The sequence below is a fragment of the Callionymus lyra genome, chromosome 2, assembly GCF_982586985.1.
Source record: "Callionymus lyra chromosome 2, fCalLyr1.hap1.1, whole genome shotgun sequence".
Taxonomy (NCBI): Eukaryota; Metazoa; Chordata; class Actinopteri; order Syngnathiformes; family Callionymidae; genus Callionymus; species Callionymus lyra.
The window spans coordinates 12,340,762-12,354,553 of NC_141819.1; the positions used below are offsets into that span (position 1 = coordinate 12,340,762).

General features: G+C 37.8%; 1 protein-coding gene and 1 pseudogene across 1 annotated transcript; both read right to left on the bottom strand.

Annotated features, from left to right (window-relative positions):
• Window positions 1-199: 199 nt before the first annotated feature.
• Window positions 200-3,971, bottom strand: LOC148085345 (hydroxylysine kinase-like). Its single transcript, XM_087782526.1, has 5 exons — window positions 3,937-3,971; window positions 2,852-3,160; window positions 2,516-2,658; window positions 1,446-1,626; window positions 200-1,386 (listed from the first exon to the last, which is right to left on the bottom strand). The coding sequence occupies exons 2-5, from the start codon at window positions 3,153-3,155 to the stop codon at window positions 935-937; spliced, it is 1,080 nt and encodes a 359-aa protein (XP_087638652.1). The 5' UTR covers window positions 3,156-3,160; window positions 3,937-3,971; the 3' UTR covers window positions 200-934.
• A 1,101-nt stretch (window positions 3,972-5,072) lies between these two features.
• LOC148085346 (hydroxylysine kinase-like) lies at window positions 5,073-7,809 on the bottom strand (annotated as a pseudogene).
• Between the last annotated feature and the right edge of the window lie 5,983 nt (window positions 7,810-13,792).

Below are 13,792 nucleotides of genomic sequence, written 5' to 3' on the forward strand. Positions count from 1 at the left end.
ATGAAACAATAATCTGATGTGATAATAATAAGACGACACCTGAACATTTAGTTTGTTTTGTAAAGGACACATTAATACCATTGTGTGTTTACATTGTGTAAACTGATCCTTTCATTTTATTGGTCATAATCTGAGGAACGCAACGCCACAGTAGTTTATGGCCACAGAGTGAAGGACAAAGTCTGAGCAGTTTCTAACAATGGTTTACAACAAATATGACAACCGGTGTTTATAGATATGTGGAGACCAACATTTTTGTTTCGCTAATTTAACCTAAACTTTGATTAAATAATTAGAAAGGAGCCGGTTAGAAAGTTTGGCTGAATAATAAGTAAGTAAGTAAATCATTTTTATTTATATAGCGCTTTTCCAGACCAGGGTCACAAAGCGCTTCAACAATCAAAACAATATTCAATAAAGTATATACTTTAAAGGTCAAGGTAAAACTGATAACACAACAGGAGTTCCAGAAAACAAGTATATTTACTGTTCATTTGATGACATAACACATCCATGTATAATATTTTTTTGATCAATATTCAAAGAAGTAATTCATGCATTAATCCCATTAGTGACACTTTTTAATCTTTGTTATTTCAGGGTCAAAGGTAACCTGAAGACAATGAGGTCGTTAAAAGAAAAAAGAACACTAGTGATACAAAATCCACGTTTCAGTCCGGGTCATCACGACCCAGAGTTAAAACAAAGGATTAAAAGGGATCCCACTGTCCACCGAGAGCACCGTTATGTTTGGAAGTTTTTATCACAAATATACTTATATTTAACATAAAATAAAATTTATGTGAGAAAGTATTACTTGCAAAAGTCAAGTATGTTTCATTGGAATTTTCGAATCAATGTAGATGTTTTATAAAAAATGATCTCCAAAATGTTCAATGTCGTATTTAAAAATCATCCAGTGAGTCGACAGAAACTATCTTTGAGTCGAACCGTCACTAAAAGACTCGGCGGATTGGAACCAAACCCTCTCCACCTGCTCTTTCCCCATCTCCCACAGTTGACAGAGAATGGCGACGCCCTTCCTGTGCGTGGTCATCAAGTAGTCGGCGTTCTCCGGGTGCAGGCTGATCCCGTGGCGAGCCAGAACCAGGGACTGGCAGAAGCGAGACAGCACCAGGACGAACAGACAATCCTTCTCCGCCTTGTTGAGAGGCAGGACGCCGGCGAAACCCGCCAGGACCGGACCGCCGGCCTGGACGGGGTCCGGGTGCTGGGTGCACATGTACATGATGGCGATGGCCAACTCGTGGACGAAGTAGCCGCTGTGCATGTCCCCGAAGTCCAGGATGCCGGAAATCCTGAAGCCGCCCTCGTCGTCGGGCGTCACGAGTATGTTGAGCTCGTTGAAGTCGCCGTGATTGATGCCTTTGAAAACACATTGGATTTGAGCAACCGTCCAAATGGAAAAAGAGGATTCAACTTACATTTGCGGAACTCTGGGTATTTGGGAGCCACAGAGGTTTTATACTGATGGATGATGGACTTCAAAACCTCTTTCAAGGGCTCGCCGTCGAACAGGTTCAAGTAGGATTCTAGAAGAGGGACGCTGGACAGACTCCATCTGAACTGATCCCTCTGGAGAGAACCCAGGCGAGGATGCTGCATCTGCATCAGGAGATTAAAACTGTTTTCAGCTTGAAAAATGTATCCAATTGAAATCTTGCCATTAAACTTTCACAAATATCTCCATATTTTTCAGCCATTTTGGTTCATAAACACATGACTGAAGATCCGACATGTTGATGAACACAAAAGAGATATAGTGTCTTTTAAAAGATTTCAAATTGGAAAGAAAAACGAGAAAAATCATGCTCTTCAAAGCTGGATTTTCCAACTTTATCGAGTGAAATACAGTAATATTTTTCCCCTGGGGAACCAAGTCTTGACCCGATCAGAATTGCTACGATCCTATCAAGAAAGAAATCTCGATAGGACTGTCAATGATTTGTTTAAAATGTTCCATCAGTGACTCTTCACAAACTTCTTAAAGTGATGGTTCACTCAAAATTCAAAATTCAAACTCACCCTCATGTTGACTAAGGGTTGGGATTATTTCCAGAGTAATCTTTTTTCTTTTTTAGAGTTAAAGACAAAAATGTTTGTTCATTTTAATGTAGAGACTGGAGCTCAGTTGTTCTTCATCTTCGTCCAAAAAGACACTTAAAAACATCCAAATACCTCCATACTGCTCGTATGTAACGTCCCTCTTGGATTGAAGCTACGGGTAAATACTTAGTACTTCTTAAAAAAAAACTGCCACAAACGAGCATAAAATATAGACTTGTTTAATTTTATCAGGAACAAATCTTCTAATGTCGAGGCTTCAATCCAAGAGGGACGTTACAGACGAGCAGTATGGAGGTATTTGGATGTTTTTAAGTGTCTTTTTGGACGAAGATGAAGACGAAGACAACTGAGCTCCAGTCGCTACATTAAAATGAACAAACATTTTTGTCTATAACTCTTCCGATTAAAAAAATTTGTTGTGTTTTACCTTATTCAATATTTGATCCATTTCTGCAGCCGCTCTGCCGACTTGGAAGAGTATCTTTGGTGAAACGGGTACGGTGGAGAGCATGGCACCGGGCAGGTAAGTCAACAGCCTCACCAGGTACTTCTGAGGGCCGTAACCACAATCTGATAACAAGGGGCAGACGGAGATCATCGCAAGTTCAAACGGTGATCGAGTTAACTTTTATGGAACAGTTTGCGAGCTTGTAGATCAGCAGAAACAGCACTTTTTTTTTAGAAACGTTCTTGTCTTCTGATAGATATTTGTAAAACCACAACTAGATTTAGAGACTTATGTTTAAAAGAGTGAATATTTTACCCATTTCCTCCAAACTCAGCAGCTGCCCGCTCAAGTTCGGCACCGCCGTCTGGGCCGGGAGTCCGTTCTGGTTCAGGAAGGACATGGCCAGGGTCTGGACTTCCATCAAGTCCTCGTTTTTGCTGTCCTCGGAGTTCATGATCTTCAGCACGTACTCCGCGCCGTCGTCGGTCGACAGGTAAAAGTTCTGGTCGTCGTAGCTGGGCAGCGGCCGGACCTCCGCCACGGTCAGCCGGAAGAGCTTCCTCGCCAGCTCCCCCACCTGAGGCTCCCCGAAGTTGGGCTGCGCCGTTTTCACGAACATATTTCCTGGATGGAGACACGTGGGAAGTGTGTGAGACGAGGGCGAGGGACCAGTCGGTCGATCAGAAAAGCAAACAATAAAGAGCTGGAAAAAATAAATGTTATAGAAAACACACCAACCCTGTGTTTGCAGTGTAAATTTGAAGTCATTTTTTCTTTGTTTTTCTTCATACAGCCTTGAACCAAATGATTTATTTTTCCCGAAAAAACCTGATACAGCACATGAAGAAGGGAGGAGCTTTGAATTAAAGTTGGAGATGTGTACTTAAATGAATTCTTTAATTCAATAATTAATCTGAATTTTACATGAAAGTCTGGGTTGAGAGAGGAAATCCAAAAGATTTTTGGGAGAGCACATGAACTCCACATGGAAAAGAAGAACCCATTTTTTAATCTGGGTCTAACCTCAATGTGTTTGTCTGTATAAAATGATTCGGGAAATTGCAAAAATAAAAATGGTATTAAGAAGCTTTTAAAAGGCACTTTTTTTGTTGCACTTGCTGACGTGTATAGAGGCTATATGACTCTGGAGAAGTCAAGGTTAGCATAAGAACGCATTCATATTTCATTAAAAAGAAGAGAACTTGCTTCATTCTGTTTTCATAAAAACAAAGTCTTTAAGCGTAAATTCCTCTTTGTTAAAAAGGTCTTAAAGTTCACGACATAACGTTACGACCTCCAGCATCAAATAACGGTAATAACACGAACACTTTCTGTGACGCTTTAAAAAACAATCCTGAAATAAATATTTTCTGTTTCACATATTTAAGTAACGATCTCACCTTTTTCAGCTTCTTCGCGTGGTAAGTTCAGTCGAATCTGTTTCCTACGGCATTGGTCAGTGACAGCAGAACCTCTACATCCGGTCGGAACCTTCACAGTAGAACTACAGTAATTTCAAAATAAAGGCGTGTTTTATCTTTAAGGTCAGCATCTCAAATAACGTATATGAAGATCTATTTCTCTTTCCCTGTATTATTATTATTATTATTATTATTATTATTATTATTATTTGTATTATTTGTATTATTATTATTAGTGTTCGTGTAATTATAATAACTATTATTGTTGTTGTCATTATTGTTATTATTATCTTCCAATTTGGAATTAAAGAAAAATATCTTATATGTTATTAAAAACTTATTTAGAAAAGTTATCTAACTTTTTTTAAATCCGCTTATTGATCGAAGATACCCACCAATCTTTAGGGGAGTGTCATTACGTAAAGCGTCCAACAGATGGCGGTCTCTATTTGCATAATCGTAAACCATTATTTTAACGCTGAATTTTATTTCAAAATCGCAACTATTGTTGAAATGCGTAGCCTTTATTTAACAATAATAATAATACAGTTTATTTAAGAGCGCCTTTCATGGGACTCAAGGTCGCTTCACAATAAAAACACATATTAAGGTAAGGTTTACCTTACCTTACCTTACCTTAATACAATAAAATCACACAATACAATAAAACCAGGTGGTGGAGGATGAAAACATTTATTTGACATTTAATATTTGAAATTCACTTGATTTTTAATTTGCAGTATTTAGTCACAGCCAAAGAAATTAAGATTAACTATATATACTCAATATTTATTAGTTTTGATCAAGATGCACCAAAAAATATATAAAGATGAACCAATAAATATTTATATATATAACAACATTTTTATAAAACATTATTGGATCATTATTGACTTCAATACATTTATTCTGTGGCTCTTTGTGAACACATTTTTTGACTGACATGATTCAAAGCAACTTTTTTGTATAATTTACAAACAATCTGAAGATAACCTCTCTGTAGATATTCTGATGATTTTAGACCACTGTACTACTGAGAGATTTTTTTTTTTTTTTTTAACGTACCTTTATAATGTAAAGTTCATGCTTTCATGTGCAATGACAGTATATGCCTCTTAGGCATCCATAGGAAGGAGTTGAGCAGCAGATTCCAACCAAACTTTCTCCACGTTCTCCTTCCCTTGTTCCCAGAGTTTAAAGAGAACAGAAAGCGCATTCCTGCGCATGCGGAGTACATCAGGACAGGTAAAAACGACGACCTGGCAACATCGAGATAGCACCAGAATATAAAGAGAACTTTTTTCAGCTTCGTTCAGAGGAAAGACGCTGGTGAATCCTGCTAAGATCGGACCTCCCGCCTCGACAGGGTTCTCAATGACGCTGCTCAAGTGTGCGATGGCGATGGCCAACTCGTGGACGAAGTAGCCGCTGTGCATGTCGCCGAAGTCGAGGACGCCAGAAACCCTGAAGCCGTTCTCCTCGTCGGGCTTCACGAGTATGTTGAACTCGTTCAGGTCTCCATGATTGATGCCTTGAAACAATAATAATGATCATTTGATTTGTAAAGCGCTTTTTAAAAAAAAAATGCAAAGTGCTTTACACAGTAGTAAAACAACATAAAGCAACATTTCATTCAAGGAAATTAGTATTAAATGAAATGATAAAACACTGAAAACAAGGATAGTAAAATCCCATTGATGAATCCAGCTAAGGGTTAAAAGTAAGTAAGTAATTTTTATTTGTATAGCGTTTTACCAGACCAGGATCACAAAGCACTTAAACAATCAAAACAATATTCAATAAAATATATACTTTAAAGGTCAAGATAAAACTGATAACACAACAGGAGTTCCAGAAAATCAAGGAAAAGCCTGAACAAAAACTTCTTAAGATGTTTCTTAAAGGAGTCAGTCGATCATCAAACACAGAGGAAGATCGTTCCAACGCTTAGGAACAACAGTCTAGAAGGATTTCTCTCCTCTGGTCCTGAACCATCAGTAGATTCTGATCCACAGACCCCAGAGCCCGAGCTGGGGTGTAAGGCTGCATCACATAAAAAAGCCAGTCTGTAAATCTATCTTTAAAAGGTGTGTCCATGTCATCAACTGGATTTAAACGTGTTTTGTAAAAAACAAAAAATACTTACACTTGCGGAAATTTCTATATTTCGGAGCCACAGTGGTTTTAAACTGCTGGATGACAAACTTCACCGCCTCCAGAGCGGGATCTTTATCCAGGAACTTCAGGAAAGAGTCCAGAATAGGGATATTGTCTAAGGACCATCTGAACTTCTCATTGTACAGAGCGCATAGATGCGGGTGATCCATCTGAAATATGTTAAATCAGTGTTTATGTCATTTGTCATGTCATGTCATGTCATTTTACTCTTTGTTCCAAACTACTATACTATCTGAGGACGTGAGATCTAGTGTAGAGATGCTCTGATGAAGCTTCATGAAACAGTGTCATGTGGTTTAGAGGTCAGTAGGTGGCGCCATCAGTTTAAAACAAAGGTAAATATTGAAGAGACCGCCATCTAGTGGACTCTGAAAATAATGACACTGCTTCATGAAGCTTCATAAGACCATCACTAATCTAGTGGATTGGTCTAAACATTAGATGTTAGTTTATTTGAGATCAGTGGTCAGAGATAAAGAGTAGAGTGAAGGCAGGGTCGATATGGTCAGAGACGGCTAATGGAAATGACCTGTGACAGAAGCAGCTAAATTGAAAGTGAAGATTTAAGGTGCTTTATATGAAATTCTTCAGAATTTATGTTGCCTATTTTGAGACACCAACTTGCTTAAAACAGGGCTCCCCAAACTTTTTTTGTACCAGGATTACCTTCAGGTACTTATACAATAGCTTGGACTGCAAAAAAAACTACAATTTAGTGTATGAAAAAAACACATAATCATAACTCTGGACTGGTCACAACAAGATGTTTGTGTATTTGCACCTATGTAGGTTTGATTGTATACAGACAATGGTCTACTGTACGTGTGTGTCTACCTTTAAGAGACTTTGAGCCAATTTGTGAGTTTGTGTTTAAGCATTATTTAAATGGTACGATGGCTCTGAAACATACGTTTTTGTCGTATTTTTATAACTTATTTTCACTACTCAAGTGTCACACGCTAATGTGTACTAATGCGGTACTGGTCCCCAGATAGGGGTTTGGGGACCACTGGCCTAAATTATGTTTTTGTCAAACAAACCCCCCAAAAATACTGTATTCAGTACAACTGAGATTTTTCCAGCAAGAATTCTGACAACATTGATTATACTTCATACCTTCTGCAGGGTCGTGTCCAGTTTGGCTACAGTCAGGCCAACTTGGAACAGCAGCTGTGGTGACGGAGAAACTTTAGATATGGTGAATCCTGGGAGGTACGTCAGCAGTCGCACTATGTACTCCTTGGAACCAAAACCGCAGTCTGAGGACGACAAGAGCAGGAACGTCGTAGACACAAAGCTTTATAAGAACTATCCAAAGACTTTTTTCCTCATCAAGTAAAACCATTTTTAAACCTTCTCTTAACCCTGAATGGTGAGACTAGATTCTCACCCAGTTGCTCTACGCTCATCTTCTCTCCATTCACGTTGGTCAGAACATTTTGTGTGGGCAGTCCATTTTGGTGCAAGAAGGTCATGGAATGGGTCTGCACTTCTATCAAGGGTGACTTTTTTCCACTCAAAGTTCATGATCTTCACGATGTACTCGCCACCATCACTGGCGGCCACATAGAAGTTCTGATCCTCGTAACTGGGCAGGGAGTGGACATCTGTTACGGTCAGCTGGTAGAGCTTCTTCACCAGGTCAGACACCTGGGACTGGCTGAGGTTCGGCATTTTTTAAGTGGCTGTAAAAAGAAAGAAATACATGGTGATTTAGCTCTTCCTCTTTTGTTGCTAATTACAAAGTATTTCATTGCATTACTTACGCATGGATACTGTTATCTGAAGCATACGTGTCAGAAATCCTGTTAAGTCCTGTCTTAACATGTAATTGGATTTTTTTCAGCAGGCCACAGGGCAAAAAAGCTTGACTTTAGTATTTCTAACGAAGATATGAACATTCTTTTGTAAGGAAGTTTTATCTGGATAATGTGGATCTGCAGGTTAGTAGAGCTGCACCGCTAGTATAGAGTAGGTATAAACTAAAAATGTTTTAAAAAGAAATCATGAATCCTCACATTCAATCCGTGCAAAATGATACCAAGATTTCTTACTAATGCAAACCATCATAGGCAGCTTGTCATTTAGTTTATGTACCACAACAACAATAGCTGTTGACAAAATAACGAGTTAGACAATTGATACCACAGGATGAAACCAATACTATTATACTCTAGATTGTCTTTTCGATAAAAAAAGAAGAAAAATAAATTGATGAATGGATGGTATTAAACAAGTAAAGCGAAGAAACAAGTACAGAAAGTACATAAACAAATACAGTAAAGAAACAATTACAGAAAGTAAATAAAAGTAAAGTAAAAGTATGGTAAAGAGACTCACCTCAGAGAAGTGCTGCTGCATAATTTACCTTGTCGCGACAGAAAAATGTGTCGAGACCAGTTCTGAATTCTACTTCCTGATCAGAACTTCAAAATAGTACTTCTTTATTTATATATATTTTAAAAATTGTTTTATTGTAGGTGGGTTTATTGTGTGTAGGTTTTTCTTCTCTAGCATAGAAACATTTTTAAAAACAGGAAAAGCAGAAAAACGAGCATGTCGTTTCACCATTCTCTGGGAAGCTGATGGAGGTGGTGGATCACCTCTAGGATGAAGATGACTCTGATTATCGACAATTATTGGACCAGCTTTGCTGCAGATGTAGACAATCTGGAGCTTAAAATGATCGTTCACCAAAAATTCAAAGTTCACTCATTTTCTACTCGCCCTCATGTCGACCTAAGGGTTGGGATTATTACTTATTACTTATCAGAGTAATCGTCTTCCTCCATACATGACAAAATCTTTCGGGAAAACTTCATTCATCCATCCATCCATCCTTCCAACCTTCCATCCATCCATCCATCCATCCATCCATCCATCCATCCATCCATCCATCCATCCATCCATCCATCCATCCATCCATCCATCCATCCATCCATCCATCCATCCATCCATCCATCCATCCATCCATCCATCCATCCTTCCATCCATCCATCCATCCATCCAGATGGTTCATAAATATATAACTTTATGACATAAGTAATGGTGTTCTGTGCCTCATGAGAGATGTTTACCAGAGATTTTCTTAGGTACATTTTTCTCTCTCTTTTCTTTTATGAATGTTGTCATGTCTCTTTCATGAGCGCACACGATGTGACGTTACTTTAATAAGAGTTTGATTTAAGTTTTTTTCGTGAGGCATGTTAGAGCCTGAATTTGGTAAAACTCCTTGTCAAAAACAGACAGTGTTTGTTCATTGGGGCATGTTTTCTGCATATTTAACTCTCTTTTCTGGCCTTTTCTTCATTATTTGTTGCTCAGTGAATGTCTCATCAGGTGTAAAGGTGACCTGCAGCCGTGATGAGGGTTGAAGAAACAAATGCTTCATCTCGCGTTCTACCTGAAGCTAGGGTTTGTACATAACTTATTTCTCAAGAAAGAGGGGATTTATATCAATAAAAAACACAGGTTGTAACTATACTACATATTTAATGTGGCAGAACTGGAAGAAGAAACATATAATTAAAACTCATTAGGAAATGATCTTAAGCCCCACCCATTGAAAACACTGTTTTTTGGGGGGGCAGATTAAATCTTGTTTACTATAACCACGCCCACTGCTGCGATTGGTCAAACATTGAGGTTTGTCACTACGTGTGATCAATCCGGGAAGTCTCCACCTCCAATGGACTCATTGTATAAACAAAGAGGGGTGTGATTACGGCTGGCTGGAGGAGGAGTGAAGCCATTATTACGTCATAATGGACTCCGCTCTCGTAACCTCTCGTTCGCCCAGATTTCAGACGAACTTTATAAAGTAATAAGTTCAAAACATGGTCATGATGAGGGAATTACTGCATCTTGGAGAGGAAGACTTTAACATTTGAAACATGTGAGGCGGGAGAGTTAGAGTTTCACATTACTGGACCTTTAACGGACAATGAACAGATCCAGTTCCATCGGGATTCAGGAACATTTAGAAGGTTTAGGCATTGTTTATTATGGCGGATACTTATGCAACTAGCTAGCAAATACTCGACACCATAAGCATATCACAGGACAAGGCTAATGGTTTCTCAACTTGATAAGTTGTGTCGTAATTGTTCTTCAACAACATGTTGAAAGGTTTGTTGGTACCATAGTCGGGTCCTTAATAAAACCCTGACCTGGTTGTGTAGTGGTTAGCATGATGCACTTTTACCCTGAATTTAAGTAAGTAAGTAATTTATATTTATAGAGAGCGCTTTCCAGACCAGGGTCACAAAGCACTTAAACAATCAAAACAATACTCAATAAAGTATATACTTTAAAGATCAAGATAAAACTGAGAACAACACAGGAGTTTCAAAAAAATCAAGGAAAAGCCTGCACAAATAAAAATGTCTTAAGATTTATATTTGTAGTTATATAGGGATTAGAACCGTGTCTAGTCTGGAAATGGAGGTTAATTTAAAAGTTATGTTATTCATATTATTTATCTGTGTTTGTGATGTCTGACAATGCTGATTTTAACAAGAGTCCCTTAAATGTCATTTCTTGGCAGAGGTACTCGCTGCCTCTGTGCTTTTTTCTCTGTGTCACTTTGGTACCTTTTGTAGGATCAGGTCCGTTTTGGCGGCCATTTAGCCGACTTGATGAAGAAGCTGCGGTGACATGGTAACACTCGATAAGGTGACGCCGGGTAAATAGGTCAGCGGTTACACCATGTACTTCTGAGGGCCGTAACCTCAGTCTAGCAACAGCAAAGGAAATACATGACAACATCACCACTTCATTTTTCAAAACTTGGCAATAATACTTGAACGATACCAGTTAGTATTAAATCCTAAAACACTTTTTTTTTGTTGCATGATTGTTATTATAGTTGATCCTGTTCATTAAAAATGTGTGCGTATGTTTCAACAGGCATATGAGGAGAATCACGCTGTTTTCCGATATGAAATTCAGTGCTGGATAAACATCAGTTTGTGTCGTCAAAGTGACTTCAAGTTATTTAAAAAATATGCGTCATGAGAACAATGCGAGAATCCCAAAGAACGTTTTAATGTATAAAAAGAGTTTGTCTGAAAGATTGGACATGTTTCTATTAAAAAAACACATAAGGTGTGATTAGCAGCCATGCTATTATAAACCCTTGCATTTGCATTATAATCTCATGTGTGGGCGTCTAATTACACATCAGCAACAAAGCATTAAATAAAAACTTGATTCTCCCTAAAGATCTCTCACCGATTTCCTCCAGGCTCATGTCATATAAAAGTTATATAAAAAGTTTTTTCCGTCAAAATGCAAATTACTGCATTTCGTAACACGTCAGTGAAAGAAAAAACAACCAGACACTTATGTCAATGTCAAAGATGACAGGTTTATGAAGCTTTAAATCAATATTTATCCACAATTGATGACTGCCAAAGATCGAGAGGATGTAGACTAAAATCCCACAACATATCACAGCAATATATACTTGTTGAGAAATTATTAATTAAATCATTTTTAAACTTCATATGTGTGTAAAGAATGCTGGTTTTTGGCTTTTGGGTTTATATACTTTATATGTATCTGACACTAAAGGAGTCACCAACCAGGAACCTTATCAAACTGCGTATTGTGTATTGTATCGTCGGCTGCCAGTCGTGTAGAGACAAAGATTCTATTTTTATTCTTATTTCTTCAAACACAAAGATACTTCTTGTTCTTCGGAACTTTCCCGATGTTTAGACAATTTCCAGGACACATGTCAGTGCTGGTTCAGGTAAAACAAGCGTATCGTCATTGGCCACGCCTATCTCCAGCCAGAGGCAAATGTTGAAAAAGATGAAAAGCCTAGCGCGGTCTTGAAATGGAGCACGGAAAAAGATACAAAAGGGGAAAAAAATGAGGAAAAACCTGTCGAATAAGTTAAAGCAGTTTTGCCTCATTCTCCAACAACACCTTGAGTATATTCTTACAGCAACTATTGCAAGTTAGTCATGAGGTCTTTAATGTTTTTTTTGTGTTATTTTATGATTATTTATTCACTTTTTTATTCTAATTGATCATGTGGATAATTTACAATAATTTGAATTATCTTTATTAAACAGCGTGTACTTTGTTTAGGGTTTTCTTTGCCTTGGCAAACAGATTTACACAACATATTAAACATTTAATTTAAAGAAAAAAAGTTTTATCAAAATAAAAAGGCAGATCGCATCAGTTACAACATGTCTCTTTATTTTTTATATTTGACTTAACATGGTGCAAAATGAAAGTTCAGGCTCCTGAAGCAAATTAAAAAACATGTGACTTCTTCTTCTTTTATAGAATCATCGTTTGGCCACATGTTCTGTTGTATATAGAAATAATTGAAAGACATTTCCACTTTCACCACGGATGTAGAGACCCCCTGAATAATACAACCCATGTGGTGTTTGCGCTGGCTCTGAAAAAGAAAATGAACATTTATAGTTTCTGTGCCACCATCTGTCGATAAGCTCATGTTAATGGAATGACATTTCACGCTCCCCTCCGCCGCATGTCTGACATACCAGGTAGGAATGTGATTTTTTTTTCTTTTTTAAAGCCACATCTTGCGTAAGCAAAATCCTTCTGACTGTTAACCTTCTCATGGATTTTTTAATGAATGATATCATTAAAATCCAAGGAAGCGTCGAGAGACTTTTGGAGGGTGTTTCATACTGAACATTACCAGCAACTCGCTGTTTGTCTCATCGAGAAACAAAGATGTTTTTCAGATGGACCATGGACTCTAGATTGTGTGAGAGCCATTCCAATTTATTCAAGAGCCAATATGTATCAACCCTTCAGGAAACAAGACAACCATCACAGATAAGAAATGTTATTTTCTTTCTTTGTGTTCTGAAAAAGGAAGCTTGTTGATTGCGTAAAGATATAAAAAATTGGAAACATTTTCGTATTGATATTTTCCTCGTGCCTACAGGGAGCTGCAGACAAAGAAAAGAAACAGGGAAAAAAGAGGGAAATGACTCATAACTACGCTTGACTGAAGTTCGATCGCCTCCGAGATATTTCGTATTTCCTCTGTGTTGGACGGGAAACACCGTGAGCCACATGTTTACACAGATAAAGAAGATGGGAAGTCAATCGTCCGAGGACAAGCGAATAAAACATTCCAGAGTCAAAGTGTTCGTGACGGATAAAGAGTTCCCTCCTCACTCGATTTGATGGGAGTTTGTGGACTTTTCATTATGTTAGCATTAACATAGATTAACTAACCTGTTGTATGTCTGGAGGGAGATTTTACTTTGAAGTTCTGAATAAGAATGATTTAAATCAGATTTTTGACGACATTTTCACATCAGAAATCACTTAAAATAAAGTGTATTGATTGATAAAAATTAAGGAACATTTTACTCAAACTGAAAAAAAAACGCTACAAAGGAAAATAATTAACTTTTTTTTGTTTGAGCCAATTGATTATAATTCCTTTATTCAGGAGACATCATGTTTGCATTAACATAAACTAACTTGTTGCATTAGTCTAAAGTACATAAGCTCAAGGTCAGATATGTCCATTTGCGGCCCAAGGGCCATTTGCGGGCCCTTTAGCAGATTCTATGTGGCCCACGGTCTCCCGTATAAAATATAGTTTTTCAAACAGCGAATCTCAAATTCTTAAATAGTTGGGGAAAAAAAG